At 45.7% G+C, this 22,242-nt stretch overlaps 2 protein-coding genes across 7 annotated transcripts in view; one reads left to right on the top strand and one right to left on the bottom strand.

Moving 5' to 3' along the window:
* Positions 1-6,941, top strand: part of IL6R (interleukin 6 receptor) — a 64,149-nt gene extending 57,208 nt beyond the window's left edge. For 3 of the 4 annotated variants that reach the window (XM_024234285.2, XM_054552589.1, XM_054552570.1), the window contains one exon: positions 2,663-6,941. In XM_024234285.2, the coding sequence (XP_024090053.1) occupies positions 2,663-2,909 (247 nt within the window). In that variant the 3' untranslated portion in view covers positions 2,910-6,941. Of the gene's footprint in view, positions 1-1,059; positions 1,122-2,662 lie in introns of all 4 variants that reach the window. The other variant, XM_054552581.2, reaches the window with a different exon arrangement.
* Positions 6,942-7,128: 187 nt separating this feature from the next.
* Positions 7,129-22,242, bottom strand: part of SHE (Src homology 2 domain containing E) — a 32,571-nt gene continuing 17,457 nt past the window's right edge. Inside the window, exons 6-7 of one of the 3 annotated variants that reach the window (XR_010137786.1) lie at positions 9,808-10,176; positions 7,129-7,850 (exon numbers count right to left, since the gene is read on the bottom strand). Coding sequence is in view for 2 of the 3 variants with exons in the window: in XM_003775558.4 (XP_003775606.1) it covers positions 21,780-21,966 (187 nt within the window). In the remaining variant the exon portion in view is untranslated. Of the gene's footprint in view, positions 7,851-9,651; positions 10,177-16,956; positions 21,967-22,242 lie in introns of those variants that run through there. The other 2 variants (XM_054552518.2, XM_003775558.4) reach the window with 2 other exon arrangements.

Here is a 22,242-nt window from a genome sequence, read left to right as displayed (position 1 = left end):
CAGTGTCCTGAGTAGCTGGGATTACAGGCACCTGCTACCATGCCCGGCTAATTTTTGTATTTTTTAATAGAGACGGAGTTTCACAATGTTGGTCAGGCGGGTCTTGAACTCCTGACCTCATTATCTGCCCGCTTCGGCCTCCCAAAGTGCTGGGATTACAGGCATGAGCCACCGTGCCTGGCCATAAATCTCACTTTCATTAGCTGTAGTATTAGGTGGATATACCAATTTCTCTTAATCAACCTCCTATTACTCCTAATTGGTGGCACCCAAACATTACCAATTATTTGGGTGTTATTTTGCTTTTATTTTATTTATTTATTTATTTATTTATTTATTTATTGAGACATATCACTCTGTTGCCCAGGCTGGAGTGCAGTGGCATGATCTCAGCACACTGCAACCTCTGCTTCCTGGGTTCAAGCAATTCTCCTGCCTCAGCCTCCCAAGTAGCTGGGATTACAGGCATGCGCCACGACACCCAGCTAATTCTTTTTAAGTAGAGATGGAGTTTTGCCACATTGGCCAGGCTGGTCTTGAACTCCTGACCTCAAGTGATCCACCCACCTCGGCCTCCCAAAGTGCTGGGATTACAGGCATGAGCCACCACACCCGGCCTTATTTTGCTTTTATAAAAAACACTGTGTTGAACATCTTTGTGCATAAAGGTTTTTTTTTTTTTTTATAGCTATGTTCTTTCTTTTCCCAGAAGTAGAATTCCTGGGTCAGAGAGTCTGAATTCTTTGAAATCCAGAGTGTAATGACTCTCTCCTCAGTCCTTTCCTACAGGAGAACTCCATTCAATGACTCAGCATAGCTCTAGTCAGCAGCCCTGCTGGGCTCTCTTCCTGTGTGGTGTCCACATAGTGAAGCCCTAAATAACATTCTGCAGATTGTTTATTCCATTTGGATACCAAGCTAAAAGCCAGTGGCAGATTTGGAGCCAACTATTAATTATTTATCATAACAAGGACAGGAATAACCTGTCGATATAAAAAGAAACCCAAGGAAAATCCCCAAATCTTGTTTTTGACATTGGTTTCCCCTCCTCTTTCCTAGCCCTTCCTGGAGTAACTGATCTTCCATGGAATTGAGGGAGGCCACCTTGTTCCCACTTTGGGGTTAGTAGGCATGTCAGTCACAAAGTGGGAAGCAAGAGGGAGGGGCTGAGGCTTGGGGCACTGGCCACTCTGGCACAGTTGAAGGGCCCCTTCAGGAAGGGGACATGACTGTGCTTTTGAAGATCCATGTTACCATTTCATCTTTCTTTGAGCTGTCAAGTGACTTTTCTCGGTTACTGAGCCCTGGCTTTAGGCCCAGAGTGGAGCACTGTGAACCAAGCTGTGATCAGAGAGATGTCTATCTCCTTCCTGTGTAGCACTGACTTTCCTGTCAGATGAGTCAAATTGTGCCCAGTGGTGCCCACAGATGAGTCTGTGGGAACTCACCAGCATGGTGGGAGTGGACCCAGAGGCGTAGGGAGAACTGGGGAGGTCGGCAACATTAGGAGCAAGAGGAACAGGAGGGCAGTTGAGGGAGCACTGGGACCCTTTTCCTGCTATTACATGGCAGTTGCAAATTATCTGCCTCCTGCCAGCCTTACTTTGACTGAGAGGCCCATTTTCTTTCCCTGCTGAAAGAATACCTTTTTTCTTTTCTTTTCTTTTCTTTTTTTTGAGACAGAGTTTCGCTCTTGTTGCCCAGGCTGAAGTGCAATGGCATGATCGCGGCTCACTGCGACCTCCGCCTCTCGGGTTCAAGCAATTCTCCTGCCTCAGCCTCCCAAGTAGCTGGGATTACAGGTGCCTGCCACTACGCCTGGCTAATTTTTGTATTTTTAGTAGAGACGGGGTTTCACCACGTGGGCCAGGCTGGTCTTGAACTCCTGACCTCAGGTGATCTGCCCACCTCGGCCTCCCAATGTGTGGGGATTACAGGCATGAGCCACTGCGCCCCTCCTGTTTTTCTCTTTTTTAAGTAAATGGATTTGGGACTGATGATGTGTACCTAATGAACAGCCTCTGGAATGGGACAATTAAGGTACTGTTAAGTGACTTTTTGGTGCCTCACTTGTAAAACAAGTGGTTGCCTCACTTGTAAATTGGACCAATAATACACATCTATTTCCTTGGGAGTGTTTTGGAAACTCACCAACTCTTCAGAGTATGGTGAACTCCCTGGTGATAAAAACAGTCGGGTCGGGTTGGGTCGGGTGTGCCGGCTCATACCTGTAATCCCAGCATTTTGGGAGGCCGAGGCGGGCGGATCGCTTGAGCCCAGGAATTCAAGACCAGCCTGAGCAACATGGCAAAACCCTGTCTCTATGAGAAATACAAAAATCAGCCGGAGTAGTGGCACACACCTGTAGCCCCAGCTACTCAGCAGGCTGAGGTGGAAGAATCACCTGAGCCCAAGGAGGTTGAGGCTGCCATGAGCTGAGATCGCGCCACTGCACTCCAGCCTGGGTAACAGAGCAAGACCCTGTCTCAAAACAAACAAATGAACAAAAAACAAAAAGACAGCTGATAGTTATTGCTCCTTTGAGCTGAAACCTGGGAGCGCCAGGCCACCAGGGCAGCCAGCTATTGGTGTTTCCCACTGTGGGCTTGTCACAGGGGGAGCTAAACATCTGTGTGGTTTGTCTTTGTGTGTTTGTGTGAAGGTTCAAGAAGACGTGGAAGCTGCGGGCTCTGAAGGAAGGCAAGACGAGCATACACCCGCCGTACTCTTTAGGGCAGCTGGTCCCGGAGAGGCCTCGACCCACCCCAGTGCTTGTTCCTCTCATCTCCCCACCGGTGTCCCCCAGCAGCCTGGGGTCTGACAATACCTCGAGCCACAACCGACCAGATGCCAGGGACCCACGGAGCCCTTATGACATCAGCAATACAGACTACTTCTTCCCCAGATAGCTGGCTGGGTGGCACCAGCAGCCTGGACCCTGTGGATGACAGAACACAAACGGGGTCAGCAAAAGATGCTTCTCACTGCCATGCCAGCTTATCTCAGGGGTGTGCGGCCTTTGGCTTCACGGAAGAGCCTTGCAGAAGGTTCTACGCCAGGGGAAAATCAGCCTGCTCCAGCTGTTCAGCTGGTTGAGGTTTCAAACCTCCCTTTCCAAATGCCCAGCTTAAAGGGGTTAGAGTGAACTTGGGCCACTGTGAAGAGAACCGTATCAAGACTCTTTGGACACTCACACAGACACTCAAAAGCTGGGCAGGTTGGTGGGGGCCTCGGTGTGGAGAAGTGGCTGGCAGCCCACCCCCCAACACCTCTGCACAAGCTGCACCCTCAGGCAGGTGGGATGGATTTCCAGCCAAAGCCTCCTCCAGCCGCCATGCTCCTGGCCCACTGCATCGTTTCATCTTCCAGCTCAAACTCTTAAAACCCAAGTGCCTTCGCAAATTGTGTTTTTCTAGGCCTGGGGACGGCTTTTACTTAAACCGCCAAGGCTGGGGGAAGAAGCTCTCTCCTCCCTTTCTTCCCCACAGTTGAAAAACAGCTGAGGGTGAGTGGGTGAATAATACAGTATCTCAGGGCCTGGTCGTTTTCAACAGAATTATAATTAGTTCCTCATTAGCATTTTGCTAAATGTGAATGATGATCCTAGGCATTTGCTGAATACAGAGGCAACTGCATTGGCTTTGGGTTGCAGGACCTCAGGTGAGAAGGAGAGGAGAGGGGCACATAGTCTCTACCATCCCCTGTAGAGTGGGAGCTGAGCGGGGGATCACAGCCTCTGAAAACCAATGTTCTCTTTTCTCCACCTCCCACAAAGGCGAGCTAGCAGCAGGGAGGGCTTCTGCCATTGCTGAGATCAAAACTGTTTTACTGCAGCTTTGTTTGTTGTCAGCCGAACCTGGGTAACTAGGGAAGATAATATTAAGGAAGACAATGTGAAAAGAAAAATGAGCCTGGCAAGAATGCATTTAAACTTGGTTTTTAAAAAACTGCTGACTGTTTTCTCTTGAGAGGGTGGAATATCCAATATTCGCTGTGTCAGCATAGAAGTAACTTACTTAGGTGTTGGGGAAGCACCATAACTTTGTTTAGCCCAAAACCAAGTCAAGTGAAAAAGGAAGAAGAGAAAAAATATTTTCCTGCCAGGCATGGTGGCTCACGCACTTCGGGAGGTCGAGGCGGGAGGATCACTTGAGTCCAGGAGTTCGAGATCAGCCTGGGCAATGTGGTAAAACCCCATCTCTACAAAAAGTATAAAAATTAGCCAAGTGTGGTAGAGTGCACCTGAAGTCCCAGACACTTGGGGGGCTGAGGTGGGAGGATCTCTTGAGCCTGGGAGGTCAAGGCTGCAGTGAGCTGAGATTGCACCACTGCACTCCAGCCTGGGTGACAGAGCAAGTGAGACCCTGTCTCAAAAAAAAAAAAGAAAAAGAAAAAATATTTTCCCTATTAGAGAAGAGATTGTGGTTTCATTCTGTATTTTGTTTTTGTCTCAAAAAGTGGAAAAATAGCCTCCCTCTTCTCTACTCTAGGGAAAAACCAGCGTGTGACTACTCCCCCAGGTGGTTATGGAGAGGGTGTCCGGTCCCTGTCCCAGTGCTGAGAAGGAAGCCTCCCACGACTACCCGGCAGGGTCCTAGAAATTCCCCACCCTGAAAGCCCTGAGCTTTCTGCTATCAAAGAGGAGGTTTTAAAAAAATCCCTTGCCTCGGTGCCTTCCTCTTTTTATTTAGTCAAGAATTGAAGCAGGACTAAATGTCGAGTTGTAACAACGTGATTAACCACTTCAGCTGACTTTTCTGTCCGAGCTTTGAAAATTCAGTGGTGTTAGTGGTTACCCAGTTAGCTCTCAAGTTATCAGGGTATTCCAGGGTGGGGATATGATTTAAATCAGCCGTGTAACCATGGACCCAAAATTTACCAGACCACAAAACTTTTCTAATACTCTACCCTCTTAGAAAAACCACCACCATCACCAGACAGGTGCGAGAGGATGAAAGTGACCATGTTTTGTTTACGGTTTTCCAGATTTAAGCTGTTACTGTCTTCAGTAAGCCGTGATTTTCATTGCTGGGCTTGTCTGTAGATTTTAGACCCTATTGCTGCTTGAGGCAACTCATCTTAGGTTGGCAAAAAGGCAGGATGGCCGGGCGCGGTGGCTCACGCCTGTAATCCTAGCACTTTGGGAGGCCGAGGTGGGAGGATTGCTTGAGCTCAGGAGTTTGAGACCAACCTGGGTAACATAGTGAGACACAATCTCTATTATAAACAATAACATTTAAGAAAAAAAAAGGCAGGCAGGCGGTTATGGTGGTTCCCTCCCATCCCGCCACATAAAGTTTCTGAGACTTGAGAACAGCAAAAATGCTGTTAAAGGGAAATATTAAGAATGAGAATCTGCAGCAAGGGTGATTCTGTGCCCACAATTCTTCAATTCTTTATACCATTTTACCCACATGTGGTGTTACCAAAGCCGGGCAGAACCATGCTAGCGGAAGATGTGAAATCCAAATAGCTCATTATTGCCAAGAGCTAGGCAGCTTTAATCTCCAAATTGTTATTGCTTTCATTTTTATTGTAATGGAATTGCTTTGTTTTGTTTTTTTGTTTTTGTATTGAAGAGGGTTATTTTCCCTTTATTTTTCATAAGCTAATGTAAATGAAGAAAAAATGTCTTCTCCGGGCTGTAGGCCTGGCTCAGTGTACACAGGTATACATCCTAAGCTCTCTCTGTTCTCTAATCTGTGGTGACTGAACATGTGTCTCAATCCATGGGGCATTTCTACCTGTGTTTCTGCAGCCCCCCCACTGCCTTGAGTCCCCAGCAGTGCTGTTATTTGCCTAACACCTGTAGCCATCTGCCACGCAGCCAGACATGAAACGCTGAGACAGAAACCATTTAGGTTAAATACAACAGCTTATCCTGCTGGGTGGGGAAAGTAAAAAATATGCTGGTTCAAGGCCTAAAGTAAAATGATCAATAATGTTTGTAGCATTAATGAAATATTTTCAAGAAATGTGTCCAGGGGTAGCGCTGGCTATGTTGACGAGGCCTTTGGTAACTCAGAGAGCTCTTGGCCCTGATGGGGACTTGCCCTTGCACTTTCTTTATCAGGCTCTGAGCTCACACCGAGCCTCTGGCATTTCCCTGCTGTCTTGGGAGAAAGGAAACTGGTTGCCGCAGCAAGTTGTGGAATCTGCTTCTGGAACCAGGCTGGAAGCCCACCTGGTAGTGAACAGGGCCCAGCGGGGCAGGCTGGGCATGTTGTGGTCTATGGGTTTGTTTCCTGGAGAATGTTCAGGAATGTCTTCCTGGCTGCTTTGGTGCTGAGTTCTATTATCTCACAGCACGGCCTGAAGGCTAACCCAGGTGGGGAGGATGCTGACACCAGCTCCAGGTGGAGTTGGTGGTCTTAATTTGAAGATGCAGGGGCAACCCGTGACCCTTTGAGGCAAGAGCCCTGCACCTGGCTGTCCCGTGCAGCCGTGGGCAGAGGCTGCACAGGGAGGGGCAGGCGGGCCAGTTCAGGGTCTGTGCCAGGCCCTCCTCGGTGCCCTGTGAAGGCCTCCTTCCTCTGTGTGGCTGGGTGCCAGCACCAGGGAGTTTCTATGGCAACCTTAGTGATTATTAAGGAACATTGTCAGTTTTATGAACATATGCTCAAATGAAATTCTACTTTAGGAGGAAAGGATTGGAACAGCATGTCGCAAGGCTGTTAATTAACAGAGAGACCTTATTGGATGGAGATCACATCTGTTAAATAGAATACCTCAACTCTACGTTGTTTTCTTGGAGATAAATAATAGTTTCAAGTTTTTGTTTGTTTGTTTTACCTAATTACCTGAAAGCAAATACCAAAGGCTGATGTCTGTGTATGGGGCAAAGGGTCAGTACATTTTTCGTGTTTTTTTTTCTTTTTACCAGCTATTTTGCATTTAAAGTGAACATTGTAAATGTTTGGAATAAATACTTTTAAAAAATACCCTTGAAATATAATTATTGCTTTGGGCACCTGGGTCATCTAAAAAAAAAGGCTTGCATGATTCATGAAGAGAAAGGAGTGAGGAAGGTTGGGTAATTAAGTAGAACCATTTTTGGGGGGTATCCCCTTAATGCAGGATTAAAGGACCGCTCAAAAGTAGGTAAGTTCAAGGAAGAAGCAGCAATTTCTCAGAAGGCTTTAATTATGAAAGTATTTCCCACACAAGTCCTGGGATTTCTGGAAGGGGTGTGTGGGATTTTGCCACGCTTACATCACATTACCAGGTGGTGGACAGGTGGGGAAGGAAAAGGAAGGGCCATTATTTGTCAGAAGACTGTTTATTGGACCTGGGAGGGGGTGTAGCACTATCACAAAGGCCACCCTGAACTCTTGATCATCAGATAGACTGAATCCATCCCCTACTGAAAAGGATCTTAGGTAGGAGAAACTTGGGACACAGCCATCCACATCTTCCAAACAGAGGAAAAGCCATCATGCGGACTCTTTGTGGGTGAGAGCTGCTGTGTAAACAGCTCAGGGATGGGGAGGAGAGAACCGCAGGGAAGCCTGGAAATTATGTAACTCCACTCAAAGCTGGAGTGAGAGGCGCCGCCTCTGGGCCCCCACCTGGGCAGTCAGAGGAAAGCCACAGGACAGGTGACGGCAGCCGCCATCTCCTTCAGGACACCATGCTCTCCTCTTTGAGGCTGGTCCTTGTCTTGCAGAAAGTGACACAGGGACCAGATGTCACCCAGGTGGCCAGGCTGCGTGGGCCGTGGAGGGGCACAGAAGTGGGCACTGGAGCCAGGATATGGAGGGAGCTGCCTCCCTTTCTTCATGGCATCGCTGTTAGGATGACATGGTTACGGTGCTCTTTGCAGAAGAACTTAGGAGAGCAGATGGTGATTTCTGTAGAGGATGGCAAGGAACATGCAGTTACCGGAACAGCCTCCTAAGAAAGCATTTTTCTTATTTACAGAGGCACAGGGCAACCAAACGTTTCTGCATATCTGTGAGAATTACAGGGCAGGAGCAGGAAACAGTGTTTGCCATCCTCCAGTAGCAGAGGTGTGCTGGCGAGGTGAAAGGACTTTAAGGCCAGGTGCGGTGGCTGACTCCTGTAATCCTAGCACTTTGGGAAGCCGAGGTGGGTGGATCACTTGGGGTCAGGAGTTCGAGACCAGCCTGGCCAACATGGCGAAACCCCGTCTCTACTAAAAATACAAAAATTAGCTGGATGTGGTGGCGGGCACCTGTAATCCCAGCTATTCTGGAGGCTGAGGCAGGAGAATCGCTTGAACCTGGGAGACAGAGGTTGCAGTGAGATGAGATCGTGCCATTGCACTCCAGCCTGGGCAACAAAGCCAGACTCTGTCTCAAAAAAAAAAAAAAAAAAAAATTTTGCCTGGCATGGTAGTGGGCACCTGTGATTCCAGCTACTAGGGAGGCTGAGGCAGGAGGACTGCTTGAACCCAGGAGGCGGAGGTTTCAGTGAGCTGAGATCACACCACTGCACTCCAGCCTGGGTGACAGAGTGAGTGAGACTCCATCTCAAAAAAAAAAACAAAAAAAAAACAAAAAAAAGAAAGGTTCAAATGCAGCACTGCTGTGTACAAGGGCTGGGGCGAGAGCTCAGAGCAACTCCTTAGGCAGAGTGGTGAGCCCGCGGGCCACAGGGTGAGGGGCCCGTTGCACCATCTTTCAAACACTACCCAATCTCTAATGTCTTTATGGAAGTTCCCATCTTCTGCAGGTGTATGTCACTTAAAAAACAAAACAGGCCAGACGCAGTGGCTCATTCCTGTAATCCTAGCACTTTGAGATGCTGAGGAGGGAGGATTGCTCGAGGCCATAAGTTCAAGACCAGCCTGCTGCACATAGCATGACCCTATCTCTAAATAAGAAAAAATAAAAATGAGAAAAGAGGAAGAAGTACATTTCCTTATATCTACAAAAAAGAAAAAAAAGTAGCCAGGTGTGGTGGCACCTGTCTGTAGTCCCAGCTACTCAAGAGGCTGAGGCGGGAGGATTGCTTGAGCCCAGAGTTCAAGGTTATAGTGAGCCATAATTGTGCTACTGCACTCCACTCTGGGTGACAGCAAGACCTTGTCTCCAAAAAGAAAGAAACAAGCAAACAAAACAACACCAGTTCAGCCATGTCCTACTTCATACCCAGTTTTTGATGACAATCCACAACCTGAATAAAGTTTTTCAGTACTCTGTGTGTGTGTGTGTGTGTAAGCATTCACACTATAGGTGTATGCATTATTCAATTAAGGGTGTTCTTTCTTCTAACTTCAAATTGCTTAATAAAGCTGCCCAATGTCCTGAAAAAAAATAGCTCACTGCATCATGGGAAGCTGCATTTTGATATGTCAGTATGATTTTTTAAAGAATGAAATGTATCAGGAAGCCAGGTACAGTGGCTCACGCCTGTAATCCCGGCACTTTGGGAGGCCAAGGCGGGTGGATCACTTGAGGTCAGGAGTTCAAGACCAGCCTGGCCAACATGGTGAAACCCCATCTGTATTCAAAATATAAAAATTAGCTGGGCATGGTGGCGGGCGCCTGTAGTCCCAGCTACTCAGGAGGCTGAGGCATGAGAATCGCTTGAACCTGGGAGGTAGAGGTTGCAGTGAGCACTCTGTCTCAAAAAAAAAAATATATCAGAAGGGCAACTTTATTCTATTTTGGTTTTTAAATTTGTGTGCTGCTCTATAAGAGTTTTTGAATGATGGAGACAGGTATGGTGTGGTAGAGTCTGTTACCAGAGATAGATGAAGAGAGAAGTAAAAAGCAGAGGAAGCCAGCACCCGCATGCACCACTCACGCAGGCAGCGCGTTTTCCTGCAGAACATAAATGCACCTCGGCGTGCGATGTGGCCAGCTTGTTAGAACCCCATTCCTGGCTTCACCCTCAGGGATTCCAGTTCAATAGTTCTGAGTTGGGCCCCCAGAAAGCTATATAAGCTGCCCAGATGGTTCTGATGAAGGTGGTGATCCATCCTGAGAGTGCCTGGACCATGAGTTCCACAATGAGGTGGATGCTGGGGGTTCCTCATACTTCCGGACCTGGTGGGCTTCAGTGGATCCCTTCTGTGGGTGGGCCTGTGCATCAGAAGGAGGCCAGGTGGCAACCTTCGACCCGGGCAATCACAGTAGCATGAGTGTAAGTTCCACAGGTGATGCTGCTGTACAGCCAGCTTTGAAGATCTCTGTGCTGGGGACCGCAGGGCTAGAGGTAAGATTCACAGCAACATGTTTCAGTGGGTATTAACTAGGAAACAAAAATCTATGGCAGAAAAGCAGTACACCACTGGCCTTACTGGTTACCTAGAAGTTCACAGGCCCTTTGTGGTAGAGATATCTACTAAAATTACCTAATAATAATGGCTGGGCGCAGTGGCTCACACCTGTAATTCCAGCATTTTGGGAGGCCAAGGCAGGGGGATGGCTTGAGGCCAGGAGTTCAAGACAAGCCTGGGCAACATAGTGAGACCCATCTCTACAAAATATTTTTTTTTTTTTTGAGATTGAGTTTTGCTGTTGTTGCCAAGGCTGGAGTGCAATGGCACAATCTTGGCTCACTGCAACCTCTGCCTCCCGGGTTCAAGCGATTCTCCTGCCTCAGCCTCCCGAGTAGCTGGGATTACAGGCATGTGCCACCATGCTCGGCTAATTTTTTGTATTTTTAGTAGAGACGGTGTTTCCCCATGTTGGTCAGGCTGGTCTCAAACTCCCGAGCTTAGGTGATCCGCCCGTCTCAGCCTCCCAAAGTGCTGGGATTACAGGTGTGAGCCACTGCGCCCGGCTCTACAAAATAATTTTTAAAAAACCAATTAACCGAGCATGGTGGTGCATGCCTGTAGTCCCAGCTACTTGGGAGGCTGAAGCAGGAGAATCCCTCTAGCCCAGGAGTTGGAGGCTGCAGTGAGCCGTGATAGTACCACTGTACTCCAGCCTGGGCAACAGGTTGAGACACTGTGTGTCGGGGGGGCAGGGGTGGAAGGGGAAGAAAGAAAAAAAATAATGGCAGCTGGGCACTGTGGCTCATGCTTGTAATCCCAGCACTTTGGGAGGCTGAAGTGGTTGGATTGATTGAGCCCAGGAGTTTGAGACCAGCCTGGCCAACATGGCAAAACCCTGTCTCTACTAAAAATACAAAAAGCTAGCTGGGCATGCTGGCACGTGCCTGTAGTCGTAGCTCCTCGGAAGGCTGAGGTGGGAGGATCACCTGAGCCTGAGAGTGTGAGGCTGCAGTGGGCTGTGATCACACCACTGCCCTCCAGCCTGGGTGACGAGTGAGACCCTGCCTCAAAAAATAAAAAAATAAAAAAGTAAATAATGGCTACCATTTACTGCCTCTCCACCATGTGCTTTATAAACAGGATATTATTCCTTAATGTGGCTGCAATGTAAGTATTCTCACCTGTTTACAGATGAGGCAACTGAGGCTTATATTGAAGATGGTGGTCCAAGATGCCCACGCTAGTTAAGAGGCTGAACTAGACTCCAAACCTGGGCCTGCTGGACTGGAAGGCTGGTGCTCTTTGCTTTTGCCATAGGGCTCCGGCCCCCTGCCACTGGTGACCACCTCATGGGCTTCTCTTACCAAGCCCTTTCTCAGGCCAGGTGTCCTCACCCTGTGTGGGGTGTGGTCTGACCCACTCACCCCGGGAGGAGATGGACCTGGTATCCTCATGTGGTTTGTCACATTTATCAGTGTGAGCTGGGGCTGGAGGCTGACCCATGGGAGTCTGAGCGCACATACAAAGGCATGGCTTGGGGGCTCCCATAGGTGACCCTAAGGCAGCGGCAGCCAGAGATGGGTCTCAAAGGAGAGGGGCAAAACTAGTTCCTGACATAGTTAACTCTCTCTGATCAGGGACCAAATCAAGCCACTTTCGCTCCATCTATACCTAGCCACACCTCTGCACTGCGTGAATGGTTTGGTTTTCTCCTGTTGGTTCCTTGGTACAAACTTTGATGAACTTCCTGAAAATCCTCAAATTGTGCTTTATTTATTTATTATTTTTTAGACAGAGTCTCGCTCTGTTGCCCAGGCTGGAGTGCAGTGGTGCGATCTTGGCTCACCGCAACTGCCTCCCAGGTTCAAGCGATTCTCATGCCTCAGCCTCCTGAGTAGCTGGGATTACAGGCACACACCACCATGCCTGGATAATTTTTGTATTGTTAGTAGAGATGGGGTTTTGCTATGTTGGCCAGGCTGGTCTTGAACTCCTGACCTCAAGTGATCTGCCCACCTCGGCCTCCCAAAGTGCTATTACAGGCATGAGCCACCATGCCCAGCCAAATTGTGCTTTATTGATGGTATGGAAGCCTTATTACATCCACTCCCTCTGAAAGGATGAATGGTCACCACTCTGTGAGTGGAGCTGCTTTCTGGGTGCAAGAATTCATTCAAGGAATGTTTACTAGGCCACTGTGCTGGGTGTGGGGTACAAGAGGAACTGATGTCCTCCTCCAGGAGTTGGCAGTATGCCTGATCAGCCACACAATTAACAAGCAAATGCTATGTCTGGGAGCAAATGACTAATCTGGTCTAGGGAGTGAGGGAGCAGAGTAGGAGGGTCTGGGGAGGGGGAGGCCTGCCCGGGGGTACAGGGGAGGGCTCAGGGCAGGCGCCAGGTGGGAGGGAGGCTGCCTTGGATGTCTACTATGTTGAGCACCTCTGCAATGTTCTTTTTCCTTTTTCTTTTTTTGACAGAGTTTCACTCTTTTTGCCCAGGCTGGAGTGCAATGGCGCGATCTTGGCTCACCGCAACCTCCACCTCCCAGGTTCAAGCAATTCTGCCTCAGCCTCCCGAGTAGCTGGGATTACAGGCGTGTGCCACCATGCCTGGCTAATTTTTTATTTTTTAGTAGAGATGGGGTTTCTCCATGTTGGCCAGGCTGGTCCTGAACTCCCGACCTCAGGTGATCCACCCGCCTCCGCCTCCCAAAGTGCTGGGATTACAGGCGTGAGCCACCGTGCCCGGCCAAACCTCTGCAGTGTTCTAAGTGCATTTAGGAAGTCACTGAAGACCAGATTCGCTCTTTCTTCTTGTGTACATATTTTTTTAAATGAGCATTGTTTTTAGAATTAAAGATAGCTTTATTAAACAATTATAACCCCTCTATTTTGGAATAGTCCAATCATATTATACTGCCTACGAAAAATTGTTTATTAAAATGTACAAGAAGTAGGTGGCGATCACAGACAAAACAAAATTGGCTGTAAGACAATAATTGTTGATGCTGGGTGATGGGACAGGATGGTTCATTGTATTCGTTTCTTTTTTTGAGACAGAGTCTCACTCTGTTGCCCAGGCTGGAGTGTAGTGGCACAATCTCAGTTAACTGCAACCTCCACCTCCCGGTTGGAGGTGGATCACTCCTGACCTCAAGTGATCTGCCTGCCTTGGCCTCTGAAAGTGCTGGGATTACAGGCGTGAGCCACTGTGCCCGGCCCATTGTATTAGTTTCTAAAAAAGCTTGAGATTCTCCATTTTAAAACGTGCAAGGGTTTTAGAAAGAATGTTTCACTTGCAAGCACACCATCTGAAGCAGTCCAGGACGGCGCAGTGGCTCATACCTATAATCCCTGTACTTTGGAAGGCTGAGTCAGGATGATTGCTTCAGCCCAGGAGTTCGAGATCAGCCTAAGCAATATAGTGAGACCTTGTTGCTACAAAAATTCAAAAAATCAGCCAGGTATGGTGGCGCACACCTGTGGTCCCAGACACTTGGGAAGTTGAGGTGTGAGAATTGCTTGAGCCCAGGAGGTCAACATTGTGGTGAGCCATGATAACACCATTGCACTCCTGCCTGGGAAACAGAGAAGACCCTGTCTCAAAAATAAAGTAAAATAAGGCCGAGCACGGTGGTTCATGCCTGTAATCCCAGCACTTTGGGAGGTCGAGGCAGGCAGATCACAAGGTCAGGAGTTTGAGATCAGCCTGGCCAACATAGCGAAACCCCGTCTCTACTAAAAATACAAAAATTAGCCAGGTGTGGTGGTGGGCACCTATAATCCCAGCTACTCAGGAGGCTGAGGCTTGGACCCGGGAAGCAGAGGTTGCAGTGAGCCAAGATTGCATCACTGTACTCCAGCCTAGGCGACGGAGTAAGACTCTGTCTCAAAAAAAAAGTAAAGCAATCCAAAATAATCCACACCATCTCAGGGAAAAAAAAAAAAAAGTAAAATAAAGCAATCTGAAATAATCCATACCTTTTTTATCTTTTAAGTAAAATATGTTTCTTGACAACAACATGCTGGTTGATAGTTTGATCAACAAATTGGCTTTTATGTGCTCATCAAGTAATAATTTATCTTTCCCTCAATCCAAGTTAGTAAACCTGTTTATTTATGCACATAAATTAGAAGGCAATCATTTAAAAATGTCATGTAGGAAGTATTTTAAATTTGAATCAAAATATTACAGTGATTCATGCTACATGATTCACAAAGGGGAAGTAATTCTGGTGCTACCTGTGGATTCTGGAAATGATAACCTCATGCCTCACACTGAATCTCCTCAAGGTATGTTTATCAGAACTTAAATGACCTTCAGGACTTCACACTACCCAGTTCTACAGGCAGAGCCTCTCCCAAGCAGAGGAAAGGCTGCCTAGGCCCATGGACACAACTTGCCAGACCCAGCAGAGGATTGTCCTGGAGGTGGAGGTGGATACTGAAAACCCAATTCCTATTTCCCTTGCTCTGAGTCCATGTGCCCCTCTATGGGTAGAGAGCACATTGATCACACAGGTGACCTGAATGTCCAGTCGCTAGATGCATTTCCATTGTAAGATGATAGACTGGCATTTTTGTGTGTGTGGCAAGAAATGCATTAACATAAAATTTACCATCTTAACCACCTATTTTAATTTTTTTTATAAGAGATGGGGTTTCACCACATTGCCCGGGCTGGTCTCGAACTCCTTTGCTCAAGTGATCCGCCTACTTTGGCCTCCCAAAGCCCTGGGATTACAGGCATGAGCCACTACGCTTGGCCTATGTTAACCATTTCTAAGTGTGCAGTTCAGCAGTGTTAACTACATTCATATTGTTGTGCAACCAATCTCCAGGACTTTTCATTATCTCATGCAGAAACTCTGGGCTGGGCATGGTGGGTCATGCCTATAATCTCAGCACTTTGGGAGGCCAAGGCTGGTGGATCACATGAGGTCAGGAGTTTGAGACCAGCCTGGCCAACATGGTGAAACCCCATTTCTAACAATACAAAAATTAGCTGGGCGTTGTGGCACATGCCTGTAGCCCCAGCTACTTGGGAGGCTGAGGCAGGAGAATTGCTTGAACCTGGGAGGTGGAGGTTGCAGTGAGTTGAGATTGCACCACTGCACTCCAGCCTGGGCGACAGAGCAAGACATTGTCTCAAAAAAAAAAAAAAAAAAAAAAGAAAAGAGAAGAAAAGAAACTCTGCACTCATTAAACAACAACTCCCCATTTCCTCTTTCCCCAGCCCCTGGCAACTACCATTCTACTTTCTATGAATTTGACTACTCTGGGAACCTCATATAAGTGGAATCATACAGTATTTGTCTTTTTGTGACTGACGGGTTTCACTCAGCATAATGGTCTGTGTCAGGATTCCCTTCCTTGTTGAGGCTGAATGATACTCCCCTGTATTGCCAGCGTCAGTTATGGGAGTAGCAAGATAATGAAGCACACCCTGCCCAGTGGCTTCCAGAAGTTCCTGGTCTACAAGGTCAAGGAGCTGGAAGTGAAGTGCTGCTAATGTGCAACAAATTATACTGAGCTGAGATTGCTCACAATGTTTCCTCCAGAACCACAAGGTCATTGTGGAGCCAGCAGCCCTGTGGGCCATCAGTCACCACTCCCAAGGCCAGGCTGTGCAGCGAAGAAAATGAACAGACAACTCAGTCTATGTTTTGTTTTTAAATGAAATCATAAAAAGTGCAAAAAAATAAAAATAAATAAATAAATAAAAAGCCACTCTAGAGTGAGACCTGGGCTGCAATCTGGGCTCTACCACTTACTATGACTGACCCAAGACAAGTTATTTCATCATTCTAAGCGCCCGTGTCTTTATCTGAAAAACGAGGTTCCCACCTGGCTGAGTTGTGGCAGATTAAAATGAGACGCTGTATGAGGACAAGCATTTGTTCAGCAGCACACCTGGTGCAGAGAAAGAGTCTATTCTCACTACTTACATCTTGGCCTTTCACAGGGTCAGAATCTAACATTCAACACCCAGGCCCTGGGTGCTTGTAAACATGTGTTCAATCTGAATTCTGAAAACCATTACTCTAATTGCTCGGGTGGTGGGTGGCGGGAGCATTTCTTAACGCAAACTTCCTCTTCTCTTAAACACAGATGGGGAAAAACAATAGGCACTTGTTCCACCTGGTGGCAACTTACATAAATGTTTAATGGAAGTTAAAAACTTGAGATCATGTTAAACAGGAATTTTCAAGAGGAAAACTTTTTGATAGCAGACTCAACAGTATGCCCTTCTAGGACCTCACGTGAATTTATTTGTGCATTTCCAAATAGGAGCTTCCAACGGGGCTTCTCCACCATTGGCTGTGTATCCAAATCACCTGGTACAATTTTTTTTTTTAAATAGGTTTTTGAACTTTGCAACAGACTTAGGGCATCCCACAGATGGTATGGGACATTTGTATTAATAACAAACTGATAAAAACAGAAGCAGAGCCCAAATCTTCTATCTAGTGAGGGATGAGAACCAGTGCACTAACTTCCGACTCAGGGAGAGATGGACCAGGAAATGGAGTAAAACGTCACTGTATTACCATTTTACTTGGGAAGAAAAACATAATAGAAGGACTCTAAATGTGAACAGAGGAAATAAAAGATAGAATCTGCTGGTTATGTTCCATCATGGTGTTTCTATATTTCATTAATGGTGACTGCAAATGAAACTCTGCTGTAGCTCTTACCATGGGAAGTATTTTTCTGAAGGAAGATGATTCTCAGAGCTAACTGAATTAAGCAAAACCACTGTAGTTTTCTTGGAATAATGTTTATTTAAAGTTACATTTCAGAGGAAACCATCTTCAGGAGGGCATGAAGCCTATATCGGCTACTGCAAAACAACCAGAAATTTTATAAAATATTTCTGATATAAATTACTAAGGCACTATAGATAGGCACCTATATTACATACAATCTTCAAATATTTTTAAAAGTTGAAACTATGTATTAGTTGATATCTAAAATATTAAAGCCCCTGACAAACTGAACGGCTAAGAACTTGACAAAATGAGATGCCTGTCTCAATGATTCTGTTGCCAGCATATTAATTAAAATACAATTTGAGATTCTAAATTACACGATCCAGCCTCAGTCCAGGGACCTTGTGATGATAGTTGTATTAGGCTTCAAAGCACCCTTTCCGCAGGAAAGGGCATTTTTCAAGATGGCAACTGCTGTGTCATCATTTTCCCTTTTCTGGACTGTATCAGAAATCCTTCAGAAAGCCCTACCCTTAAATGCACAGCGGCTTTTCCCAACTGCAGTTTTCTCTTTTTCCATTAGATGGCAGTAACGCACCATCTTTCTTCACACAGGGTCAGCGATGGAGGGTAAGTTGAACAGAAGGCCCACGGCACAGCAGGCCAAGTTTCTCTAAGCCCAAGTTAGTGGGGTACAAAAATTGGAAATGAGAATACAGAAGAGTGATTCTAACCAGGTCATAAGGCCAAACTCGTGCTGGTTATGGAAAAATAGGAGACAACTAATGAACGAGAGATCTGAGAAGGGTTTCGGTGCAATCCTGCTGAGTGTCAAGGGTGTGCAGGGAAGGGAAATGAAATCGACATCACTGCACTCCCTAGACCCTGGAAGGAGGGAGAAACAAGGGGCTATAACCTTTGACTGAAAAAGGGCATCTGACAGAACAGAAACTAACCCCACTTAACCAGCAACTGAAGAATGCCTCACAGTTATTCTTCTGAATTAATATCAAGATGCATCCAATAACAATAGCCAATAACAGACTAGTAACAGAGTTGCATAATCCAATTAACAAATTAGGACAATTTCCCACCACCTGCCTCAAAAACTCCTGGCTGCCCCTATCAACTACCTGCCCACCTCCCCATCCTGTGGCAGAGGCTAGTACACAAATACCAATTCTGCAAAGTACAGAGACTTCCAACAGCAAAGAATAAAGGCTTTCTAAAATGCTTAAGAAAGTGCTTTGAATAACTTAAAATGACACTTCTGCCCCCAACAGAGAGTAGGTATATCAATATTTACCTTTTTGTATACATATTAACATTTCTCCATTATTTTATTCCTAGCTTAAATACACACAAAGCCAGTGGTTTGCAGGCCATCGTGAGAGATACAACTATGGTATCAAAGTAAATAGCAAGGTCCTTTACTCTCTCTTCTTATAGGCCTGAAACTAACCAACTGAACTTGTCCAGTCATCGCAAGCAGAGTATTTTTTTAAAGAAGGTGTGATCAAGAACACTGACACAGCTCTATGGATGCTAAATTCAAGGCAAATTCACTAAAAGACATTCTTCTTACCAGAGAATATCCTGGGAGATGGAATAACTCAAAGTAATGAGGACTACAGGAAAATACTTGTCTCAAGACAAAATGACAAAAAGCCAGAGCATTCAGAGCTCAGAGAACAAGTCACAGAGCTTCAGATCAGCCGGCCAGGGAGGTTTAACAAGGAAGCCATTAGGGACACCCTGCTGGGCCTAATTGTTTTTACAACATATGGAATTTTGTGCCACCACACAGCTGTGAACTCCCTGGCTCTTGTCAGCTTGTGTCACAATCTCAAGAAGAAAATAGTAGCTCACTAACCCCCCTACCTCCGACTTCCCACTAATTTACTATATTTCTTCTTATAACCTCCTGTACAACTGTAAAGCAACTGGACAATATATAAACTCTGCCTCTCCTCTACTTTTAATTCTATAAAGAATATAGTATGACTTGTCATAGAGAAACAGTATAGAAGAAGCACAATACTGGGCATATGACAGAAACTCAATAAATACTTAATGTATCTGGCCTGTTTTCAAGATGTTATTTCATTATACATTCATCACAGTTGCTGGGTGTGGGCCAAAAATCATTTAGTGCAAGAAGAAAAATTGTATAAAGCTTTTAGCATTTATTAAAATTAGAATAACTGCTGTATTCCCTTTGTAGAATAAGGTTAAGTAAAAAGGTTTCATTTCTAGAATGTTAAACTAAAAATAAGTTTAACACAATGAATAACTTGTATAAAGATAATAAATATTTGTTGAATGGATGCTGAAAAAAACCTTTTAAAATCTTACACTAAAGATAGAGTAAATGAACCAATACACACTGAAAACATTCTATCAGTATCTGAAAAAAAACATTCCTTTTGGTTTTTTGTTTGTTTGCTTGTTGAGACAGGATCTCACTCTGTCACTCAGGCTGGAGTGCAGTGGTGCGATCACGGCTTGCTGCAGCCTTGACCTGAGCAGAGGTGATCCACCTACCTCAGCCTCCCGAATAGCTGGAACCACAGGCATCCATCACCAGGCCAGGCTTTTTTTTTTTTTTTTTTTTTTTGAGATGGAGTTTCACTCTTGTCACCCAGGATGGAGTGCAGTGGCATAATCTTGGCTCACTGCAACCTCCACCTCCTGGGCTCAAGTGATTCTCGTGCCTCAGCCTCCCAAGTAGCTGGAACTACAGGTGCCCGCCACCGTACCCAGCTAATTTTTGTATTTTTACTAGAGACGGGGGTTTCACCATGTTGGCCAGGCTGGTCTCAAACTCCTGACCTCCAATGATCTGCCCGCCTGGGCCTCCCAAAGTGCTGGGATTACAGGCGTGAGCCACTGCGCCTGGCCTAATTTTTGTACTTTTTGTATAGAGTTGGGGTTTCGCCATGTTGGCCAGACTGGTGTCAGCACTCCCGACCTCAGGTGATCTGCCTGCCTCAGCCTCCCAAATTGTTGGGATTACGTGCACGAGCCACCGCACCCAGCCTACATTCTTTATTAATAAAATCACTGTGTTCCAGTGAGGAAAAGTTCCTCTTAAATTTTTAAAATCAAAGATCACACAACCTTTTGGCTGAGATCTCATCTGAATAAAGCAGCAAAAATTTACTAACCTCTAAATCTTATAGTCAAATATAACTAGTAACTAGAAAGGTATACTTTCCTAAAAAATTAACCAAATCAACATTTTGTGTGTATTTATAAGCTACAAAGGTTAACTTTTCATTGATGACAGTAAGTACGTTTGCATATGGGGCAGTTTTGAGACCCAAATGACCAACCCCAGAATACAGACACATCTGCTGAATTTTAATTCTGGAGCCACTGACCACAGTACTCTTCTCACAGTATGCCATTCCCATGGTTTTTTTCACAGTAAATAAACTGGTGATATAAGCTCATGATAAATCATAAAGATCCTAATACTATGAATCTTAAGTAATGGTATTTAAGAGAAAACCTCTAGGTCTTTTCAAACACTTCTGTATAGTACAAGGTACAGAACGAGAAAATCTTTGTGGGATTTAGAGACCCAGTTCATACAATCAGATCTCAGGGTTGCATTTTTAAAAAATTTACTACAAACACAAAGCAAATCTAATTTTAAAGACAAAAATTAAAAATTATTCCATAGCAACTAAAATGCCCAATGATGATGAAACAAAAGACATCGAAGTTCTATGTAAGTAATTCAGTAAAAAAAGTTGTGGAGCTTTGCAAATTTCCAGAATTTTAAAATTCAGAAATGAAATCTTTGTTGTACCTTTTATTCTATAATTCAGAATTCTAATAATGATGCCAATGCCTAATGATATTGGTGATTCTTAAACCTGGGGTATCTTCCTTCCTATTTATGCTTATCTCACTGATTTGCTAAAAAATGAGATAATCCACAGAGATTGGGAGAACACACATTTTCTTGGAAAGGCTGACCAACAAAATAATCCGTAGGCCACACTCTGAAGTTGTGGATTTCCATAACTCCAGAGCTGAATTAGGACTTCTGAGGGAGAAAGACAACCTTCTTGCCCATCATTCACATTTTCTCCCGCTCATTCATTTCCCCAATAACGAGTCCAATATAACATCCTCTTCCAGTCTGCACCATCATGAAAAGCCACGTGGATTTTTTGTTGGTTTGTTTAGAGACCAGGTATTCCAGGTAACAAGTAGGCACATTTCTGGAGAACTCTGATGCTCCTGAACTCCTAACTTAACTTTCCTGAGGGTCACACCATAAAAAGAACACCCTACCCCAGAGCTGGAGGCAACAGCTAAATCATGATTTCTTATTGTAGAACTACTTAGCAAGGAAACAAGGGACAGGTCACGAACAAAGTGTCATGGAATCACTTTAAGACCAAAGACTCGGCCAGGTGCGGTGGCTCATGCCTGTAATCCAGGCACTCTGGGAGACTGAGGTGGGTGGATCATTTGAGGTCAGGAGTTTGACACCAGCCTGACCAACATGGTGAAACCCCGTCTCTACTAAAAATACAAAAAAAAAAAAATTAGCCAGGAGTGGTGGCGCGCACCTATAGTCCCAGCTACTTGGGAGGCTGAGGGAGGAAAACTGCTTGAACCCAGGAGTCAGATGTTGCAGTGAGCCAAGATCGCGCCATTGCACTCCAGCCTGGGCAACACAGTGAGACTTCGTCTCAAACAAAACAAAACACAACAAAACAAATCACTCTCTGACTTTTCAAGGAAGACTCCCATTTTCTAGCAGTTGCCAGTCCAGCCTTGTCCTGTGAGATGCTGGTTGTGCGCTGATGATGCCCTTGCAGGTGCCAGAGGCCCAGGGCTTGCAGTGGCTGAATCTTAGTGAAGCTTGCTGTGCACTGGGTAGAGTAAAGTCATGTGTTCTGCCCCTTTGAAAGGCAACTTTTCATTGGAATAATAGTGTACCACTTCAGGGATGCTGTCAAACACAGCGCTTGTCTGATTCAGTGTGTATTTGTTGTCTTTGGTCTGAGCCACTATGATGTGGACACATCCTTGACTAGTCCTGGAATGAAAATCAAGGAGGAGACATGAATGAGTGGGCTCCCTCCCCACTGAAAACAATTGCAGCCAGATTCACACTAGGTTGATAGGTTCTCATCCATCCCGTAATGGTTCTACACACACAGAAATGCATTCCACACTCTAGTGGTGCTCTCAGAAATTTCACAGTCTAAATGCATGTAATCCTTGAGTGGTTTATCCTTATTACATATGAGTCATCAGGTACTGGAACAAAGAAAACAATTAAAAAGAATGCCAAGTCCCTTCTAGCCCTCAA

The sequence above is a fragment of the Pongo abelii genome, chromosome 1, assembly GCF_028885655.2.
Source record: "Pongo abelii isolate AG06213 chromosome 1, NHGRI_mPonAbe1-v2.0_pri, whole genome shotgun sequence".
NCBI lineage: Eukaryota > Metazoa > Chordata > Mammalia > Primates > Hominidae > Pongo > Pongo abelii.
This window is presented reverse-complemented; position numbering and strand designations above follow the sequence as displayed.